Consider the following 21,970-nt stretch of genomic DNA (forward strand, 5'->3'; position numbering starts at 1 on the left):
GGTGGATGATGGCTGGATAGATGGGAAGATGGATGGATGGGTGGATGATTGATGGATGGATGATGGGTGGTTAGATGGGGAGATGGATGGGTGGATGATGGGTGGATGGGTGGACAGATGGAAGGGAGGGAGGGAGAGAGGGAGGAATGTTGCAAATAGGTGTTTGGGTTTTAATTCAGAGCCTTGGAGAACTTTTCGTCCTCCCAAGTGGCTCCATCTTAAGTGACCTGGTTCTGAGTATTTTGCTTTTCCAGTGACAAAATCAGTGGTCCCACTAGTGGCAGGGGAGCCCCCCGTGCCTGGCCCTGGATACGTCTCAGGATGGAGAGGGGAGTGCAGCGAGGCCAAGGCCATTTTCCTGTGCCGAGCTGGAGGAGCATACGTAGGAATGCTTAAGCAAAGAATCAGGCCAGGGCCAAGGCTGAGCATGGTCAGAACAGTCATGGATACTCGGGGCCCTTGGGAGCGGGAGCCTTCCTTTGTCCGGGGACATGGAGCGGGGCAGCTACTCCAGATGTGTCCGCATGCTGGACTGAGAGCCACAGGACCCTGACCTATCATTCCCTCTTTCCCTCCTTCCTTCCATGGTTACTTACTGGGACCCTGTTATCTGCCCCAGGCCCTGTGCGAGGTTCTGGGGATAACGTGGACCAGGCAAACCTGGCCCTCGTGGCCTCCATTCTAGGGAGAGGTAGCAAGGCGCAAGTGCATACACAGTAATTGAGGACAGCATCTGTGCCGTAGCAGGCCCGCCCAGCCGTGTGGGCCCAAGTGGGAGGTCGGGCCGGAGAGACGCCGGTGGGTTGAGCCAGGCTCCCTCTGAGGTCCGGGGCCACTGTGCCCCGTTGGCCCACCTCAGGGCCTGACACCTCCCGCCCTGCTTGCAAGGCTGAGGTGCACCCTCGGAGCTCTGCCAGCCATAACAGGGAAATCTTGACTTTGACTTCTCCACTCTGCCAGCTGCAGGGTGATTAATGTTCCCTTCTTGGCAGGAAGAACGCTCCCCCGAGGTAAAGCAGTCATGAGGAGAGCCAGGGTGTGTACCCCCAGCTGTCCCACGTACCCGTGAACGTCACGCGGGGAGCAGCGTGACGAGGCCATGCCTTTGAGAAGGGCCTTCTGTCCCCCAGCACAGTCTTTGACCCCCTCTTTCCCTCCCTCCTCCCTCCTTCTGCCCCCATCTCTGGTGCGCCTCCCGGCCTGCGTGTGGTCTGTATCAGCAGCTTGATTTCGATGGAGGGGAGGAAGCTGCCCAGGTCAGTGATGGCCACTTTGCTTTCCCAGAGGTGGTCTGTACGCTCATCCAAGTTTGCTGTTTGCAGAGTGACACTGGGGGCTTTTCACTGTTGTCCGCATAACCAGGCCAGCCGAGACGTGGCGAGCCTCAGCGCTGTGGCTTTTATGAGGCATAAGCCCTTGGGGATCCCCCTCTGACCCGGGAGGAAGGACAGTCTCCACCAGAATAACAGAGGCCACGGGCTCAGAGGGGAGGGTCTGCCCTGGCTGCCCAGCAGGACTCAGAGGGGAGGGGGCCCTCCCAGGACTTAGGACTCAGACTCAGTGCCCAGAATGCCTGCTAGAGGCCCAGCAGAGCCCCATTCCCGCCCAGGAGTGGTGTCTTTAACTCCCGCCTCTCTCCTCCGAGACAGAGGGGTCCCCCATGCACCCCACTTCCTCAGGAGGCCACAGAGGTCACCCACCAGCAGCCAGCCTTGCTGTTAGTCCTTCAGGACGTGGACCCTGCCGAACACATCCCATTGTAGCACTTACAGAAAGACGTAAAGTCTTTTTAGCGATCAGAGCAGACGTGCGTGTTGACTTTTGAGGAAACAGAGCACTTGTGTTCTGCGTAGTATTTCTCAGAGCTGACTCCCTGGTCTGTGGGTGCAGGACCCCTCCCAGCAAGCCTTCGTGCGCACTGTTAATTTTCGGAGAATTACCTAAAGATATCTGTGCACATAAAGCCGTCAGCTCCGAACTGCGGGGAGGTGGGGGCAGGTGCATCTGTCAGCATGGGCTGCCGTAGTAGAATACGCCGGCCGGGGCCTAAACTGCGGGGAGCTCATGGGGCAGTCTCCCGCCTGCCTCCCTCCCGTTCCCCGTCCGATGCCAGCAGGGGCAGGCGGCCAGGCACAGGGGGCCCCAGCTGTGTGACTTAGGCTTTGAGTTAAGGCTGGTGAAGCATCATTGACCCACATGGGTGGGATTTCTCTCTTAACACCACCAGTCCCAACGTGGTATCTTTCTCATGACACTCTCTGCGTGTTCGTACAAGGTTTTCGATCCATCAAGCTCATTACCATCCCTGCCCAGAGCCTGGGGGGTAATGGGCTGTGTGTAGATTTCATTTATTTCACTAAGCCATGTTAATCAGACAGCCCATCTCAGGAGAGTTTTGAACGCCTTGCCACTGGTATTTCTCTGCTCCACAGCGTGGTGGTCTCTGTCCTTTATAAAGAATGACACGGTGTCTGACAGGGACAGCCGAGAACCCTACGTGGAAAAGTCTCACAGGGTCGGGCCATTTTAGATCAATTCTGGATCAGATCATGAAGAGTGAGGCTTCCATAATGATTCCAGAAGCTTCTGTCCTGTCCAGCCCGTTCTTACTCCGGTGTCAGCTCAGCTCCTACCGCCGGTGGGTTCTGTGAGACCCTTACTGGAGCTGAAAGGTTCCTGTGGGTCTCCCCTGCCAGGACGGGAGCCCTGGGGCGCAGGGCTGTGTCCGCCGTGCTCACCTCTGGAAGCCCAATGCCCAGCACGGTAGCCGGCACATGGCGAATCTCAAGAACTATTTGTTGAATGAATGAATGATGTCCCTGTGAGCTGAGTACACCAGCTCTGGGAAGCAAAGCTCCATTTCCACAAGCCCTCACCACTTGCTCTCCCCCAGCTCCTGTACCAAGAGTGGGCGAGCTACGGGGTCTTCTATAAGTACCAGCCCATCGACCTGGTCAGGTAAGAGGGGACGCCAGGTAAGAAGGGGTGGGCCTGGCTGCTCAGAGGCTGCAGGGGGCGAGTCCCTGGTTGGATGTCAGTTGGTTTGGACCGCACTGAATATGCAGTACCTGGGAACCTGTCTGAACTTGAGGAGCTTGGGAAGGGGGCCCCAGGTCCCCTGCAGGCCCATAGACTCACTGGAGAATGGGCTCTTCCCATCATGTTCACCCTCTTCTCCTGAATGCCCAGCCCCGCTCAACCAGCTGGGTGGCCGTTGCATGGCTGGGTTGAGGGGAAGGAGAAAGCTGTCCTCTCTCCCGGGGCAGGAAGGGGAGCAGATGTGTGTCCTGTGGGGAGACCTGTGGACCGGAGTCCAGCCCGTGAAAATTATTAACCCCCTCAAGGCACCAGAGATGCTGCAAGTGAGGAGGGTTGGTTCTCTTGGTGCCTCCAGGCCGGAGTTCATTCCAGCTCTTACACTGAGTGGGGACTTGGGACAGAGCAGACGACCTCCCAGGCAGCCCACCGCGACCGCCCCCCACCCCCGGGCCCGGGCCTCACAAACAGAATGGCCCACCTTCCCGGGGTGCAGAAGGGCAAGGGGCACCCCGCCCCTGACGGCTGGGTCCAGAGCCCCCACCCACTCTCAGTCCTGCTCGAGAGAAGCCGGGGCCCAGTTCGAGCTGCTCCTTGCCAGGCAGGGAGGTGCCGCACGTCCCGCACGGGTTTGCAGTGAGCATAAGCTTGTCTCTGTTTGGCTTTGCCCTGCGGTGCAGGAAGTACTTTGGGGAGAAGATTGGCCTGTACTTCGCCTGGCTGGGCGTGTACACCCAGATGCTCATCCCCGCGTCCATGGTCGGCATCATCGTCTTCCTGTATGGATGTGCCACCGTCGATGAGAACATCCCCAGGTAGGCGGCCAGCCCCTCCCTGCACACGCCCTCTGCTCGCCGGGGAGCCGCGTTCCTCCTGCGGCTGGCTGGCCGTGGCTGGCGGGTCCTTGAACCTGCAGGCCTGCCCCCCCCGCCGCCCCAAGGAGGGGGCAGCGCCGTCTGAGAGCGCGGACGACGAGGGGGCAGCGCCGTCTGAGAGCGCGGACGACGGCTTTTCCAAGCACAGATGCCTGGGAGACGCTCTTGTCCGGAGGATGACGTAAAATAAGCATCCAGCTCCTTTTCCTTCTTTTTTTTTCCTTCTTGGAAGGTTTTTTGCCTTCTTTTAAATGAGTTTTCAGTCCTTCAGTGACAAGGAACATCGCTGCTTCCTAGCAAGCTCAGGAGATGAGCCAGAGGGCCCTGCCGAGGTCTCGTGCGTGGACTCCGCCCGCCGGGTCCCTTTCTCCGCGCTGGCTTCCCTGTCCCTGTGGCCCCAGGGGGCTTCGCAGTCACAGAGCTGATGCTCCTGCTGCGGTTCCCCGAGGGTTACATCAGGCATGGGGAGCTCTTGGAAGAAGGCCGGGAGCCCCGAGACGGCCTGGCCTTGTGCTGGGGTGTGGTTCTCCCAAAATGGCAGCCAGAACATGAGTCAAGCGGTGGGAGCCCGGAGGCCATGGTCCTCGGTGGGTACGGGAGTGTCCTGTCTCTCCCCGCTGTGTGCCAGGGCCGCGAGCCCTGAGCCAGAGGTGACCGTGTTGTGTGTTCCGGACGACAAGCCCCCGCCTCGGTCAGGGACGCTGCTGCCTGGCCCGCCGGCCCTGCCTCCCACGAGTGTGCAGGCTCTCGGGGAAGTCCGGGGACAGCAGTTCAGTTCTATCTCTTACAACTCCGCCCCATGTCTCCAAAGCAGAGCCGCGACTTGGAAAATTCATCTGTAGTCCCAGTCAGTAAAGATCAAACGAGTCTCTCACCTGGCCAGGAGACCGGCTCGTTACAACTCCACAGCACAGAAAGGCCATATCCGGCAAATTTCTGTGTAAATGATGCTTTGATGCATGAGTAACACCTAAAATATTTCCACCCACCCGGGATCGAAACGTTAAAGGAATCTGGCTTACGTCCCCTCCAGGGCTATTTTGGGCACGGACAGAGCAGAGGAAGCTTAGTCCCCTTGTTGGCTAACGTGACATGAGACCACTGTGCTTGGGTCTGATGGTGGCCGTCAGGGTAGCCCAGGTGTGATGCGGATTTAGTTCCAAAGCCCCAAGGGACGTGGCAAGTGGCAGGGCCCCCTGGGGTCTTCACCTCCCTTCCTCCCTCCCTCCCCCCACCCCCCCAAGAGGCAGCGCTGCCAGGAGAGCCTCAGCCAGGAGGCTCTGCCCGGGCATGTCTGCACAACCAGGGCGCCGAGGTCTCCGAGGCCAGGCCCGCGCCACCACGTCCTGACACATGGTCAGGGATGTGAACCGCATTCACAGCGGATTCTGGACACCTGTCCGACCTTGGCCTCGGCCGCCGCCCCGTTGGTGCCTTGGGCAAAGAAGGAGGTGTGTGTCCCCCTTGGAGTCCGATCTGTCCAAGTCTGTAGGGAAGCCGGTGGCCCTGCCCCTCGAGGTACTGCCTGCCACCCCCACCCGGCCCAACCCCTCCAAAGAACAGAGCTTCCCGTTCCTTGTCTTTATTTTGGCTGTGGGTGATGAAGGGCGAGGCTGAGGGTTTAAAACCAGCAGAAAAAGGCTTTTTATCTGGCTGGCCTTGTTTATGCCAACGGGGAGGAGGGCTGGGCGGCGGGCAGAGCTCCACAGTCTGGCCCCTGCCCCCGCAGGGCTCCGGGCCCCCAGCTTCTGGCCAGGTCACCGGGGCCCCAGGCAGCGCAGAGACAGTGGGAGTCATTATCAGTGCCCCCCACACCTGCCACCGCCCAGGAAGGGCCCTCAGAAGAGAGGGAGCTCGGCGAGGGGCAGGAAATAGACTGTTCACAGCAGCTGTCTGTGCTTGGTTACCGCCAGGGTAGTAACGGGGTTTCATGGGCGTTCCCCAGTTTCCCCAACGTCCCGACAGCATGGGCGCTCATTCCCAGCACCTCCATTCTACAGATGGGGAAACTGAAGCCCAAAGAGTTTGAGTCACCCCCAACCCCTGGCCACACAGATTACAAGTGGTAGAGCCGAGCCCTAAAGCCAGAGCTGGTGGGCTCTGGGGTCCACGCAGCCCCACCACCCGTGTGTGCCAGCCCTGCTCCCGCACACATGCACGCGCATGCACACGCACTTGCGCTCGCTTCCCAGGTACTCCGAGGCAGCAGCCTCCTTGCCACGATCATCGTTCCACCTCGTGCCTGACACAGCGCCTGGCACACAGTGTTTTCAGAGCGTAACTGCGAAGAGAGCCGGACGCCCACCGTGCTGACACAGGGGTCCCCGAGAGCCTTTCAGCAGATGTCCTGCTGTGGGCCGTGCATAAGTTCGTGTGCATCCAGAAATAAGGAACAAAAACACCCCCCCCCACTTCAGCCCCTGGGAATGAGCACTCCTGCCTGGGGTCTGGTTATAACTCAGTGTCTTGTCCAAGTTAGCCGGGAGGAGAAAGTTCAGGGCAGGTAGAGCTGGAAGTGCCTTACTCTGGCCCCTCTCCTCATCTCCCAGAAGGAGAAACTGAGTCTGAGGCTGAAGGGCCTGGCCAGGGGCGCAGAGGGCAGGAATAGCCAAGGGAGGACCCAGGAGCAGTAGGTGAGAGCCTGCGGTCTCTGGGCAAGTAGACAAGAGCCATGAAGGAGCAGGGCCCAGTCCCCACTCTGCTGTGTGACCCTTAGCAACTTACTTCCCCTCTCTGGGCTTCCTTCATCAATGAAAATGGGATTGTAATAGTCCCCAAAGCTGGTCTGGGCCAGGTGGACGCATCTGCAGGCACACAGCTGGCAGCCTTTGAATTCTGTTGTCTTCCAGAATCAGCAGGAGAGAGCCTGAGGGTCAGGGTGCTGGTGCAGGAGGGAAGGAGCTGGGCATTGTGCACCTCCCCTCCGGTCCCTCCCCAGCAGCCGGGCTCCAGCCCCAGACTTCATGTCTGCCCAGCAGGATAAGAACCTGTGTTCTCAACGGGACCCACTGTCCTGGCCAGGCACCCCTCCGCTCCCGAGCGAGCCCTGCGCGGTCGATGTCCCGCACCCCGGGCTGCCTGTCGATGTGTTCCCTCCAGCCCAGCTACCTGTCTCCCCTATGCGTCCAGAGCGCCCCGGGAGGCAGATGCCTGGGCAGCCCCCAAGGCCAGCTGCCCCACGGCATCCGCACCAGGACGAACGAGCCTGTATGCCCCGTGCCTGGGACACGCAGGGGCGCAGGAGGGCACAGCATATTTGTGGCTTCACCTGTTCCTGGAGCTGTCTTCTGGGGCTTTTAACGTGAGCACCCGGGCAGCTCCCGCTATTAGAACAAGCCCAGGCAGCTCTCGACAATTAGAGGAGGCTGGCTGCCGACTCCCATACAGGCTGTGGGTCCTGCTGCCTCAGGTACCCCCGAGAGGTGAGCACTCACGCGCCCCTCTCGGGCCACACAGCAAGTCTGGACGGGCCCACCCCCAGGGTCGGCTGCGGAAATTGCAGGCCTTGTGCAAAATGAAAATGCAGGAGCCCTGTCCAAAATGATGAAGAATTTTAAGGCGGTAACAAAGAGGCATGAAATCAAGCCAAGACCCTTCCTAGCACAGATCCCCTGGGACTGCACGTACCAGCTGTGTCTGAAGCCGGCCCTGGAGAGTGTGGGGGGATGTGGGTGTTGGGTGCAGCCGGCCGGCAGGCCTTCCAGGGTCACCTCGCCGCCCCCCAGCTTGGCACCAGCATCCTCTCCCACCCCGGCATGGCTCCCGGTGCGGAGTCCCTACGCGTCCTGGCCCCGGGGACCTACAGGCCGCTCTCTGTCTTCCAGCATGGAGATGTGTGACCAGAGACACAACATCACCATGTGCCCGCTGTGCGACAAGACCTGCAGCTACTGGAAGATGAGCTCGGCGTGCGCCACGGCCCGGGCCAGCCACCTCTTCGACAACCCCGCCACCGTCTTCTTCTCGGTCTTCATGGCCCTCTGGGGTAAGCAGAGCCTGGCCGCCCTGGGTCTGTGGGGCAGGGGCGACTTCGGCTGGGCTCCGACGTGAGATTTCGCACGGCAGTGCGTTGGCCAGGAATGAGCGTGGGAGGGGGAGTTGGGGGAGGCGACAGCCCGTCGTGTCTGCAGGTGAGGGCGCTCTGGGCTGCGTCCTGGATGCAGACTGGTTCTTCTGACCTCTGCCTTATGAAAGGCGGAGGAGGGTGCGTTGCTCTTAGGAGCAGGCCCTCTTTCCTGGGACCAGGATCATTGGCCCAGGAGTGCCCGGCAATGCTGGGAAGGCCCTGGGGCACATCTCTCCTTGGGTCCTCGCAGCGCCCCTGCAGATTCCACGTGCCCACTTTACGGGGGAGGACGCCAAGGCCCAGAGACAGCTGATGTGAGTTTCCCAGGGTCACTCAACTCCTGATGGAACGTGCGCTTTCTAGAGCCGTGCCCTTAACTCCACTATCACCCCGAGTCCAAGGCACACGGCTCATCCTTCAGGATGCTTCCCCACTCCGGCACCTGACTCAGATGCTGGGGGCATGGGAGGTGGGTGAGTGGTGCCTGGATGCACTTTTGCAGATGTTTTTGGATTATCAAACTGGCCCGTTCCTCCTCTGGGGCCCTGTGTTACCCCTTTGCCAGGGGAGGATTCAGGATTCGGGCCCTGGGCAGCAGCGAGCGGAGCTGTCCCGTGGGTGCCAGAGCCCCGGGCCTTGCCCCCAGGGACCCCCTTCTAGTAGGAGATGGAGCTGGACACAGAGAGGGCACAGGAGCTAAGGGTCAGGATGCCTGCGGAAGGAAGTCAGGACGGACTTCCTGGAAGAAGTGTGAGCCCCTCAAGCGGAGTTCTGAAGGTGTTGAGGGCAGAGGTGCTGAGCATTTGCGGTGCGGGGACTCAGTATAGAACCGGAGGGGCCTGGGAATAGCCCCGCTGGTGGGTCTCGGAGCCTCACGTTGCTGCTGAGGGGCCTCTGCCCGGCTCTGCACACACAGCATCAGCCCCGTGCTCGGTGGGCGTGCGAGGGGCAGTGGTGGGCTCAGAAGCTGCTCGTTTTGCACATGGGGATGGAGGCTGCCACCGGCCGGCCAGGTGTGTGGCTCTTACCGGTCAGTGTGATCTAGACGTGTGAGGATCGGGTCAGAGATTTCGGTTCCCACGCTCCATTGCTGAGCGGAAGCGTTGTCAGTCTCGCACCAGAACCCTCAATTCAGGAGGGTGTTTCAGAACCGCAGAACCCTCGAAGTCGGGACCTGGCCTTCCCAACTCGGCAGCTGCCCCGGGGAGGCTGGAGGCTCGGGGAGGTCTGTCATCACGGGAGAAAAGGGACCACGGAGGCAGAGCCAGCTTCCGTGGCAGGACAGGGCTGATGCCTGGATCCTCACCGGGCCTGAGCTGGCCCCTGCGCAGCCGGGCAGCCTCCCTCCCTGCCCGAGACGGTCTATTCAGACCCGAGGTGGTGTTTGAGCAAACTGTTAGTGAGGAAAGGGAGCGGCAGGTGTCCCTGGGGGGCTGAGGGTGCTGCCTGGCCTGGTTTCCCTGGAGCGGGGGGCTCAGGGTGGGCTGAACCTGTGTGGTTTGGAGGCGGGGGAGTGCAGAGGTGCTGAGAGATGCCTCGGGAGACCCGGGAAGGGCGAGGAAGGCTGAGCAGCGGGGCTGGTTCCTCAGTCACATTTCCACACTTGCTGGAAACCGAGTGGGGGGCGACAGGCAGCACCCACCAGCTCTGGGACGGGTCCTGCTGAGGATGTGAGCCGGAGCATCTCCCATTAGATGCTCGGAATCAACCACCCCACCCACCCACCCTCCAATCTAGAGAGCAGCTTGGTGTTCTTAGCAGGAGCCCCTGCCCATGGGTCTCCTGCCCCAAGGCTTCATGCCCCAGGCCCGGCGCTTCATCCCCCACCTCTGGCTGCTTGCTCGGGGGTTGATTCTCCACAAGCACCCTCCAGTGGGCCCCTGGCCAGCGCTCCTGGCCCCTTCAGGGTCCCTGGGCCCATGTGGCTGCCAAGCCAGCACCCAGCAGTGGTCCGTAGGGTGACCCGTGAGCAAAGGTGACCTGGCGGTGTTGGACACCTGAACTGCTAGACGACGCCGTGCCCCTCTGACTGTCGGCCCGGGACGCCCAGGGAAGCCCGGGAGGCAAACTGATGATTCCGCCGCCCTTGGAAGCTTATAATCCAGGATTCAGGCGGGAGCAGCATGTGCAAGGGCCCAGTGGTAGGCGTGCGGGACCTGGTGAAGGAGCCTGCTGGGGGCAGGGAGGAGGTGGGAAGGGTGCAGGGGGATCCCAGAGACCCAGCAAGGGCCCTCTGGAAAGAACTCCATGTTCTCACCGGGAGGAATCAGAAGCCAGGGCAGTCGGTCTACGGTATCAAAGGTGTTTTCATGTCTTATCCTTGAGTCAGAGACAGCATGTGTAAGAGGCAGCTTGGGAGGCAGTGGAGGGAGGTCTGACCCAGCTCAGACAGGGACAGTGGCCAGGGGGCTCTCGAGACCAAAGTGAGCTCCACGGCAGGTGCTTGGGCCAATGGTGAGAAGCCGGGATATCCCGAGGGGGGCATGGGGTGGGCACGGGGTGGCCACAAGGGGAAGGGGGCCCGTGGGAAGGACCAGAGCCACAGTCAGCTGTCCGTGGCGAGTCGTGCTGCCAAGCCCTGAAATCTCCATGGGCTTCCGGCCGTCGCAAGTTTTGTCTTGAGTACTAACACCTTCGCTGTCCCCTGAAGGAACGGGCGTGGGATGTGTGGGGCGCGGCACTCCCTCCCCAGTCCTGGGCTTCCCGATTTTGTCCCACCCATTCCCACTTACCCCATGGGAAGCTCTAGGAGGAACCCAGCCCCAGACTCCAGGTGACTACGCCTCCAAACCGAGGGCCCCCGATGGGGAAAGGACATTTTGATCATCGCAAAGGACTTGGGCGCCTGTTTCCGCTCTCATGAGGGCCGTTCCCAGGGTGAAGACGCTGGCAGGCATGGCTGAGCGGGCTTCGTGTGAAGCCTGGGGGTACAGTTCCAGCCTCCGCCCCACTGTGAACCAGGGGTCTCAGCCTCCGGGTGGGGAAGAAGCAGGCCCCCTGCGTCACTGGCGCACATACGTCCCCTGTGGCCAGCCCCCCCGCTCCCCCCGGACAGAGCGTAACTTAGAGGTGCGTGGCCTGTCTCCTGGGCCAGGCACCACCCAGGGCCGCCTTTCTCCCGCGCGGTGAGGGAAGCCAGCAGCGGCCCGAGCTCGGCGCAGAGCCGTCTTAGGCTCTAATTACCGGGCCTCCAGCTGAAAGCTGTCCGTGGCGAGTCGTGCTGCCAAGCCCTGAAATCTCCATGGGCTTCCGGCCGTCGCAAGTTTTGTCTTGAGTACTAACACCTTCGCTGTCCCCTGAAGGAACGGGCGTGGGATGTGTGGGGCGCGGCACTTCCTTCTCAGGCCGTCACCCCAGAGTGCACGCAGGTTGTGCCCAAGTCTGACAGGGGCGGGTCTGTCACCGCCCGCAGCGGTCAGGAGGAGGCGGGCCAGTCTTGTCCCTCACTCGCTGGGCTCGGAATGGCCCTGAGTGCCTGCAGCCTGTGCACGCTCGGATAATAGAAAGTATCGGGACTGTCCATCCACCGCGGCTCCCAGGAGCTCCTGCCCAGACCCAGCCCAGCCCAGCCCTCTCTCCCGAGCGGCTGCGGCTCTGGGCTCATCTGTCCCACTTGTCGGAGCAAAGGTTCTGGGCCCTGAAAGTTTAAAACCCAACAGTCTCCCCGTGGTTCTCACACTGGGTTTCCCACCCGACAGGACAGTTACCCCAGGACGAGGGTGCAGCGAGGTGCCTGGACACAGCGCCCTCGCTGGAGCCCCCTCTCAGGGCCCACCCCACGCTTGCCCGCCCCTGAGCCCGTCCGCAGGTTTTGCACGATGCACGCCTCCCCTGCCTCACCCAGTCCTGGCTTTGCTTTAAAATGGCCGCAGCCCTCTTACCCATTTTTCCATTTGGGGGTTCATCTAGGGGTTTTGGGGAACACAGGAGTTCCGCTGAGAAGGTTTGAAACCTCTTTTCTCCAGTGAGGACCGGGGGGCCAGGAGAGGGACTTAGCAGCAGGTGCCTCGGGGGTGTGAGCCACATCGGCACATACATGTTGGCAAAGACAGGCACTTGGGAGCCACGGATTGTGCTGAGCTCTGCCTTGCGAGGTGCGGCCGCAGAGCGAGGAGGCAACACCTGCATTCCCGGATGGCTGCTCAGAGCGGGAGACAGACACAGGCAGAAATAAGCATAGCCTCACAATGAACGCCGTCGTGTCCCTTGGAGGGCAAAGGCAGTCTTCCGAACGAGGCCGCGAATGAAACTGTAGGTCACCAGCTCAGCACGGGGAGGGTTTCCAGCAGTGAGCACTGTGTCGCACTAGGGAGGTGGTGAGCGCCCTGGCCTGGGAGGCATTCAAGCTGTGTTGGAGGACCACTTGCTGGGGCTGCTGATCTGTGTGGTTCCACTGCCTGCGCTCGCCTCTCTGGACCCTGTGTCCACCGGGAAGCACCTCCGAGCCACCCACTGCCCTCTGCTCCTCATTCTCAGCCTCCCTGGCTTCCTCAGGACCTCAGCACTGGTCAGCTGTCCCCTACCCCCCAGCCTCTCAGGTCTGGGCCCAGGAAGCTCCCAGCGGAAACAAAGACCTGCTGGCTGGGCGCACAGCCTCCTGGGTCCCTGCCCCGAGCCGGGAAGACTCACCGGGCAGCCCAGTGGAGCTCAGCTTGTCCAGGCTGCCGGCTTGACACTTGGGTCCGAGCCGGTACTCAGCCGGGTGGGCTCTGTACCAGGATGGGCGGATACAGGGAAGCGGTTAACGGCGCCGCCATGTTCTGGGCTGGACCCAGGTTCAGACCTCTTAGCCCGTCACCTAGCAGCTGTGTGACCTCAGGCAAGTGGCTTCTGCTCTCTGGGCCCCAGGTTCCGCATTTGTAAGATGGGGGTAATAGTGCAAGCTGCCTGGAGCAGTGCCGGGGCCCCGAAGGCGTCGTTCCTTGTGACATCCTTGGGGCCGTGCCTGGTGCCGGCGGTCACGTTGTGTTAGCTGTTACGTCGCTTCGGTGAGCGCTTGCTTATTGGAAATGTGAGAACAGCCTGGACCGAAGGAGGCTGGCGCTCAAATATAACCCTGTGCTTAGGGGCCTCTGTCAGATATGTCCCTTCACCCCATCCAGAGGAGAAGACCCGCTTCCCTTAGCTGAACCCTGCGCTCTGCCAGGCAGCGTGCTGAGCATCGTAGGTGCGGTGACTCCTTAATGCCCCCAGTGACCATAGAAGGTGGATAGCTTTATTGCCCCATTTGACAGATGAGCAAATCGAGGCAACTTTCCCAAGCTTACACCAGAACTGAGAGGCAGAGGCAAGACTCGAGTCCCAGCACTCTGGTTCCCCAGGCCCTGTACTCGGCCGCTCGTCCCTCCTCCCTCTGCCGACATGGTTAACCGGCTCTCAGTGACGTGCCTGCTCGACACAGGCTTTCTTACTCCTGACGGATGACCTGGACGACTTCCCCATCTATCCCCAAACACGCCTCTCTCCCCTCCAGACCCGCACCGAGGGCTGACTGTGTGTCAGACCCTGGGCGGGAGCCCTGCAGAGGTGACCACAGCGACGTCCCAGTAGCCCTGGAGGGAGGGTCGGTTGCTACTCTCCGATGAGGACAGTGCGGCACAGAGAGGGTGTGGCTTGCCCGAGATCACACAGCCACCAGATCTGTAACAGACCCGACAGACCCTGCCCAGCCCGTCTGCTTCCCAGATCTAAACTAGCGCTCTGGTTACCTCTCTCCCCGTAGACGTGTTTCAGGCTCCGTTCTGTGCCTTCCTGGGGGAGCAGAGGGTTTCCTGGAGCCCATCGTGAGGGGCTGGCCGGCAGGGACGCCGCTCAGCCAACCAGTACCACAGGGATCTCGTCAAATGCTGTGCACCTGCTCCTGGGTTTGTGCTTTATTGAGCACCTACTGTGTGCAGAACAGCCCTTCCCAGCACCCTGTCCTTGAGAGACAAACGTGATTCCATCCCCCCAGGATGTAGGGAAAGGGGCAGATCTGTGCCTCTCCTGGTTGGCCCCCCCACACACCTCCTCTAGCTTCACTTCCACCCCAGGAGACAACAATGCACCTGTCTGTCAAGCGCAGAGTTCAGTCCACACACTCTCATTTGGGGGAAAAAAATAACAAAAAAGCCAAACAGTTCCCGTGAAGCACTTCCTTTAGGAAAAAAGCATATTATAAATCAAGACAGAAGCAACAGGAAAGAGCCTGCGGGGCTTGGGAGGTGGCGATGTGGTCCAGGCCCAGCCGGCGGGGAGAGGGGGACGCCCCCTCGGTCCCCGGTCCCCACGGCTGCACGATTGCTGTCAAGCATAATTAGCAGAGATCTCGAGGTCGGTTTCCTTTAAATCCCTTATTAGTGATTTGTTCATAGCCCTCCAGGGCTTCATTTTCCCACTGGTATGTCTTCTTTCCCGTGTCCTTTCTTCTCCTGTCCTCCAGCGGCTAACGTTTCCGCGGGCACAGTGCCAGGGCCCTGGACCGGCTGCGGCCCGCAGGGGGAGCGGGTGGGGTGATCGCCCCAGGCTCCAACCTCGCGTCCGCTCCCCAGTGGGGTCTGCCGGCCTGGGCGCTGACACGTGGGTCCCAGAGACGCCAGCTCGCTGACGTTTCAAAGCCTCAAATAAGGTGTCACACAAAGCAACTTTGAGCCCCGTTTAGCTATTTGCTGGGATCAATTTTCTGAAATTATGGCATAATAATGGGGTTTTAATGGCTTGTCAGTTCCGTGCAGAACAAAGGAGGTTGTTTGATTTGAGCCCGGCTGCAAGAAGCTGCAGGAAGGTGGCTCCGACCTTAAGGAGGCGGTGGAGGTGTGGCTGAAACCCCTCCCGGGGCCGTGCCCAGCCGAGCACCCCGAGCCAGGTGGGGGTGTAGCGAGAGCTAGTCTGAGGTTCTTGCTGGAACTCAACAGCCAGTGGCAGCTCGCGAGTGAACTCTTGTTCAGAGGGTACATAAGGAGGGTGCCTGGTGACCCAGCGAGGCCTTGGTGCCTGAGCCTCGTCTCTTCCAAGAGCCCCTACCGGTCCTGCAGCTCCCAGGGGGAGGCATCTCTGGTTCCCCCTCAGAGGAGGAGATGTGTGCGGTGAGCAGACGCTTGGGGTGTTGGGAGCCAGAGGTTTGAAGTTGGTCTCTCCTCTCGGGGATGGCATGTCAAGGAGGACGCGCCCCTGGGCTGGCGGAGTGTGAGCGGCCGAGCCCTGCCTGCCCCCAGGGCTCCGGGCGCGGAAGCGGGTGGCAGAGGTGAGACAAGACAAGAGGCAGATGGAGGGAAGTAGGACAGACGATGGCTAGGTCAGCGCTTCCAGACCCTTGCGTGCGTACCACCGGCCCGCCAGGCTTGTTGGGAATGCAGACTCTGTGGTGCCCAGGAATCTGAGTGCTGGCCAGCTCCCACTCCGCCTCCTCTGCCCCAGGCCTGTCTCGGTGGACTTACCAGGAAACTCTGGGTGCTCCACATCGATGGAACCACACCCCGCGTGGCCCTTTATCCTACGGTCAGCCTCTTAACCAGACCCGGGAGAGATCCTTCCACGGGAGCCAGGTCCGAGGAATGCGCCTCCGTGGGGCCCCCAGGTGCCGCTGCGGGTTGGCCCGTGTGGTGCCCTGGCCTGTGCCGACGGGGCGCCGGGGGCTGCAGAGGCCGGGTGGTCACGTGCCCGAGCCCACACCTGGACGTGATCCAGGGTCGACCCAGAGTCCGGCGCTCCCACCTGCTGCCTCTGAGCTGCCCTACAAGAAAGTGTTTGTCTAACATTGTGTTGTTGAGACAGATATTTGAGGAAAGAAGAATTATAGCTCAACCACCTGCTTCCGCCCTGGCCCGGACTTCCTTGTAGGTGTCTGTGCTCTGCTGCCTGCTGGGCTCTGGATTCGGGGGCCCCGGCCTTGTCTCTGTGGTCATCGAGGCTGTTTCTTCTGTACGCTGACCAGGCTTGGCACACAGCTTGCCCTCAGTGGGGGGAATGCCACCACCCTGGCCCTGGCCAGTCCTGGCACCGGAAGTCCTGGGTCCAGCTTTCTGCTACTTGTTAGTTGGTCACCTGATTGCTCAGAGCTTCAGTTTATGCATCTGTAGAAAGGAGTGTGTTATCCCTACATGGAGGGCCTGAGGCTGGGGCGGAAAGAGAGGGGGCGTGCAGAAGCAACCCGCCGGCAGGGCCTCCAAGGAAAACGAGGAAACCTGCAGGACCCACCGCCGTCCACGTGGTTGGTATGGGGGTGGGGGCGCAGGAGCGCAGTTGCAAAGGACGGACACACGGACGCTTGCGCTTCCTCCTGCCTTTACCCAGCCCCGTTGCTCATGATGCTTTTTGAGCTGAGACACGGGGCCTGCCCCCTGGGCTCAGCATGAGCCTTCACATCTCCACTCCTGCTGGCCAAGCCTGAGCTCCATGACTGGACCCCTTTACTCCAGAGCAGGCGTGCAAACTCGGTGCCACGGAGTCCGGCAGTGGGACGTGGTGGGGTCTGTGGCCAGGCGGAGAAGGTGCCCCTGAACCGTGACACACAGAGGGTCTCTCCTCTGCTCCAGCCTTCCGGTACCAACGCTTCCGATTTTTAAAGAAGCAGAAAATTAATTATTTTATATAACAGATCTTTATTTCTTAAACACAATCAAGCCAAACGAGGCTTGGCCGTGTACCACCTCCACTCCTGGCCACCAGGCTCCAGTCTTAGTCCTTGGCACAGATCCCTCTGGGAGAGGGTCCCCATATCTGCCTTAAGATTCACAGTGCACATTCTAAGCAAGTGTGCCTGGGATCGAAGAGCGGCTGCCCAGCTGTGGGACCTTGGGCAACGTAGTCAAACTCTGTGCCTCCCTTTCCTCGTCCATTAAATGGCAATACAGGTTTGCTCTAATCGTCCGACTACTTAGTATGACTGTGGTTATTATTCCCTTAAAGAACATCAAGTATCCGTATGGAGGGCCGGTCAGTACAGTGGTTAAGTGTAAGCTCTGGGGCCAAATGGAATTCGGCTCAGATCCCAGTCCTGCTCTTAACCTTCAGTTGATCTCGGGCGTGGCATTTAACCTGAGTCTCGGGGGTCGCTTGTAAATCCATGAGCAGAAATCCTCCCTACTGCATAGCATCGTGGCAAGGGTCAGGTTGCCCACGTCCATGAATCCCGAGCAAGAGCGCGGCCCGTGGCGAGTCCTCATTATAAGGTAGCTGTGTTGTCACACCGCGGGCGGCTGAGGGGAGGGCAGGTGGCCCTGGAGATGGAGGTGGGGATGGGCCCGCCAGGGAAGGGGGAGGACACGGGAGGCAGAGACACGGCAGGTAAACAGGCCAACCCCTGGGTGTGTGCAGTCAGCCCTCCCACACCTTCCCGCTCTCGCTCGGCCCCAGGACTGAGAAGAGGTGCTGCCCTGGGCCGGCAAGGCCAGGACAGAGAGAAGGCGGGAGGTGCCATCCAGAACAGGGGTCAGGCCAACCTCTTCTATCCACCGCGGTGGCCGGAGGACATGTGGGAAGAGGCCGAGGAAACCCCCTCGTGTCCCGCTCCTTGGGAGGTGGTGCGGCCGCAGAGCGGCCTGCTCCCGGGCCTGGCTTCTCCACGGCGGGCGTCTGGCCCCGCTGCCGTGCTCCCCACGGCACTCCTGCTCGGTGCCTGTCTGCTGAGTGCGCATTTGAACCCCGCGGAGCTGCCTCCCTGCTCCCTTGCTTTCCCATTTCCTGGCAGGTTCTGCCAACGGGAAGGCTGGTGGGAGGTCAGAGGGCGACCGAGGGGAGGACCAGGGCACCTCTCCCCACCTCCCCGTTTTCCGGCCTCTCTGGCGGAGTCTTCGCCAAGCCCGTAACCCACAGGAAGGCCCTCGCTTCGCCTGGCTCCGGTGTACCGTGTCCCGGCACCCGGCATCGGCACTGGCCTCCTGCTCTCCCTAATCCCCGGCCCTCTCTCCATCCAACCTGGCTTCTCCCCCGCTGCACGGCCGGGGCAGCCAGTCCCCAGGATTCAATCACCCCCGCTCGAAAGACCTAGAGAGGCTGCCGTTCCCTGGCCGGCCCGGCTGGCTGGGTGGCTCATACTTCGGGTGCGCCCGCTGTCCCCAAAGACAGGCGATCTCCGGGGCCCTGTTGGCACCTCTCCTTCACGGGGAGGGGGGCAATTCGGACCGGCGGAAGCTGAGCCCAGAGATGAGCCAGACTCAGACGCACTTCTTGCCCGTTCCAAAGCTGCACCCTCTCCTGGTGACGGACCCTGCTGCTGGGCTCTCGTTCCATCTTGACGCCACCGCTTGTCAGACAAGCCATTCGATTGCTCCTCCCATGACTGTGAGGTTTCAGTAAGATCAGGTGACAGCTCTTCCAACGGTGTGGGCACCTACCCGCCCAGGGGCCCTGAGCTCTCTTGAACGATAGCACCTGACCCCCCACGCTCAGCCTCTGCCGATTGTCCCTCGGGCGGGGGAGCCTTAATATTCACCAGTTCGGCCAGTTGCATCTCCGTGGTTGTGTGCTCACGAGAGCCGTTCGTTCATCCGGTGAGCACTCCTAGCACCTGTCTTTGCTGGGCCGTGTGCCGGGAATCCAGATGGACGAGGCGGCATCCCCGCCCCACACACCAGAAGGGCCCCTGTACCGGGAGAGGGGACACCATGAGTGAGCGAGGTCCCAAGAGGAGTCAGGTTTTCTCCTGACACTGAGGGGGATGATCGGGGGCTTCCTGGAGGAGGCAGCATTTGAACTATGTTGAGTCTATTGAGGATACGAAGCAGGACATAGCGGCTAAGAGTACAGCTCAGCAGCCAGACTGTCCGCGGGGATTTGAAGCTTGAGTGAGCGGCCTTGGCCCATGCCTCGCCCTTTGTGACCGCAGGACCCCCACTTGTGTCCTGGGGTCCTCAAGATTGATGGAGCAGGATGTTAGGAGCACGAGCTCTGGGACCAGGCTGCCTGGCCCCTCACCGGCTGGCTGAGTAAACTTGGCTGGGACTTGATGACCTTGGGCCTCAGTTTCTTCATCTGTAAAATGGGAAGGTGAGTGTCCCTATCCCGTGGTGTCTGCAGGAGGGCAGAACAGGCAGACTGGTGTGAAGTTCTTGGTCGGGCATGTCAGTACCTCACAGCCCGGATGGTGCCATAGACGAGAGTGCCCTCCTGTCCTGGGTAACTTTGCTCTTCCTCCCGCCTACAGCCGCCACCTTCATGGAGCACTGGAAGCGGAAACAGATGCGGCTCAGGTACCACTGGGACCTCACGGGCTTCGAGGAGGAGGAGGTGAGCAGGCTGGTCCCCGCGCTCCCTGTGCCCTGCCCCGTCCCCCTGGTACTCAGTCGCTGGCCGCTGCCAGGGCGATCTTTTGGGGGTCTGCTGGAGTCTTGGATCTTGAAGCTCCTGTGGACGTGTGCCCAGACTCCCCGCGCAGACCCCTGCACATCTGGCGCAGCCTGGCGGGTCTGGGAGGGGACCGCTGCCACCCCCAAGGCCAAGGCCTCGAGGTGGCCATCGGCCTTTGCCCCGGGTGCCGCGCCTGCGCCCCAGAGCCCGCTCTCCGCCTGCAGTCGGGCCTGGTGGGGAAGTGGGAGCGAGGCCTTCCTAAGAGGAGGGCAGCCAGGTGCTGCGTGTCTATGTGTGCCAAGGAGAGGGGCGTCCAGGAGCGAGTGGCCGTCGGGCTGGCGGGGGGACCCCGGCCCCAGGGCCCCTCGGGAGAAGCCTTGCCACTGCCCCACCCCCAAACCACCAGCTCCAGCTGGGATTTCCGCGGGTGGAAGGGAATAAGGAGGAAGACCGCCCGCGGCACAGAGCAGAGCCGTCGGGGGTGGCCCCCTGGCCTCTACTTACTTTTATAAAGCACATGCTTATTTTTTATTTTTTTAAGTTAGCTCTACCCCAAGCATGGGGCTCAAACTCTCAACCCTGAGATCAAGAGCCGCACATTCCACCGACTGAGCCAGCCGGGTGCCCCCTCCATGCTTTTTTTTGGAAGAAAGCTCTTGGGCGCTTTTCATCGTGACATGGAAATCTCTTCCACTGATTTTTTTCACCTTCCTCTTGTATGGCCCCCCACGACACGTTCCCTCCTGGGACTGAAGGGCCGGGCACTCGTCCACCCAGGAAGCCAATGTGCAGGCTCTGTCCTGACAGTGTCGTACATGGACGAGGGGGCGAGGGTCTGCCGTGAGAGGCACAGCAACTTAGCAACGACAGATCTCGGGGGCCAGGCTGCAGAGTCCCATCCCGAATTGCCACCACCCTCGCCGTGTGACCTGGGGCAAGCCTCTGGGCCTCAGTGTCCTCGCCTCTCCTAGTCTTTACTTGATGGGGCTTGAGGGGCTCTTAAAGGGTCAGTAGGTCAGGAGCAGGGCCCAGCAGCAGCCAATGCCCCAGACAGGTCACCCAGCTAGCCACCTCCGGGCGCAAACTTCATCCACAGCAGGTCCCACTGTCCCGATCCACAGGTGGCTGCATCCGCCCATGCCCACCTGCGGGCAGCTCTTTAGGGGTGTGGCCACGCACGGACCCCAACGCTCTGCCCCCAGGGCCCGGTCTGGGTCAGCCATCCACCTGGCCAAGCCACCTTCCCTGTAACTGTTTCTATTAGAAAGATTTGAGTAAAACAAAAAGCAGTCATCTTATTTTAGAAGATTTAGAATGTCTTTTCCACCGTGTGGTCAGGGCGGGGGGGTCCCCTTTGTTTAACCCCCTGGGAACCCATCCCAGGATCTCCTCCCCATGACGGCTCAGGCTCTTGGTTTCGGGGTGGTGATCAGAGCTGTTGGACATGGGTCCCTGGCGGGCCCCGGTGAGTCCCCCGAGTGAGCCTCCTGCCCCCCGTGGCTGGCCAGGGCCTCCTTGGGGAGCTGGTGACTGAGGGGAAGCCTCCCAGAGTCTGACCCCGGGGCTGGTGCCTGGCGCAGAGGGAAGCCTGTGTCCAGTGGGCCGGCCTATGGGCCCTTTCCCTGAGTCTCACTCATCACACCCTTGGGGGGCCTCCAAAACCCCACGAGCCACAAACATGACCCACGCAATGGTGACTTCAGCCGGTCCTGGTTCCCCACGTCTACCTTGTCCCTGTGTCCGTCCACCTTCTTCCTAGTTCTTAAGAAAATGATCTCTAGAGGATGCAGCCTATTTCTTACAAAAACAACACAAAGTAATGAAATCTTTTTGTTTTTGTTTTTACGTCCTGGTTCCCCGAAGGAGGCTGTCAAGGTTTGGATTTTTTGTCACTCCTCTATCTTCCTGTAGCCTGTCTCCCTGGGAGAGGGGCCTTCTCGCACACTGACCCGTCTGTCTGTGCCGCGCGGCTCCCTGCAGCTCTTCCACCACGGGCAGGGGTCTCTGCTTCCTCCCCCACCTCTGGGTCTCTCGTATCTCTCGTTCTTCTGTTCCAGCGCCCTTTGCTGACGTGCTCTGGGCTCCCCCGAGGCCTGGCGCCTCTGGTCTGCCCGCGCTCACTGACACTTACTGGCATCTCTTCGACCCCCACGGCTTCTGATAGAACATTCTCGGGGGCCAGTTCATGGCTGGGTGTTCACCATGAGAAAGTGGGAGGCAGGGCGGGTGGCAGCCTCACACAGACTACCTGCCTCCAGGACACGGATGCCAATGGGCTGGGGTTCCCAGCCAGGGAGAGAATCCTGGACGGGCCTTGGACGGGGGGGTTCTAAATTGGAAATGTACAAGCAGCCAGCTACGAACTGCCCCCCAGAGGGTGCCCAGGGCCAGTGTAAGGACTGAATTTGTCATGTGTGCTTATGTCGAGGGCCTTAGACTCACACTTAACAAGGCTTCTCGTTGACTTGGTTTCTTCACAGGACCATCCCAGAGCCGAATATGAAGCCAGAGTTTTGGAAAAGTCGCTTAGGAAAGAATCCAAAAACAAAGAGGTATGGTGGCCATTGCCAGTTGGCTTTCCCAGCAATAAAACATTGTATGCACACAACAGTATAGACTAGGGGCTCAGCAAACACTGTGTACACACAACGGTATAGACCAGGGGCTTGGCAAACAGTATATGCACACAACAGTATAGACCAGGGCTCAGCAAACACTATGTGCATGC

The 21,970-nt window shown here is 60.7% G+C and overlaps 1 protein-coding gene across 1 annotated transcript in view; it reads left to right on the forward strand.

Annotated features, from left to right (window-relative positions):
• ANO1 (anoctamin 1) overlaps positions 1–21,970 on the forward strand; it is a 77,384-nt gene that overhangs the window by 30,490 nt on the left and 24,924 nt on the right. The window contains exons 10-15 of the mRNA XM_035013761.1: positions 2,894–2,958; positions 3,717–3,851; positions 7,736–7,896; positions 19,100–19,182; positions 21,106–21,117; positions 21,723–21,794. Of these exons, the coding sequence (XP_034869652.1) occupies positions 2,894–2,958; positions 3,717–3,851; positions 7,736–7,896; positions 19,100–19,182; positions 21,106–21,117; positions 21,723–21,794 (528 nt within the window). The remainder of the gene's footprint in view (positions 1–2,893; positions 2,959–3,716; positions 3,852–7,735; positions 7,897–19,099; positions 19,183–21,105; positions 21,118–21,722; positions 21,795–21,970) is intronic.

This window comes from Mirounga leonina, unplaced genomic scaffold, assembly GCF_011800145.1.
Source record: "Mirounga leonina isolate KUSES-001 unplaced genomic scaffold, KU_Mleo_1.0 Mir_166, whole genome shotgun sequence".
NCBI classification, from domain to species: Eukaryota; Metazoa; Chordata; class Mammalia; order Carnivora; family Phocidae; genus Mirounga; species Mirounga leonina.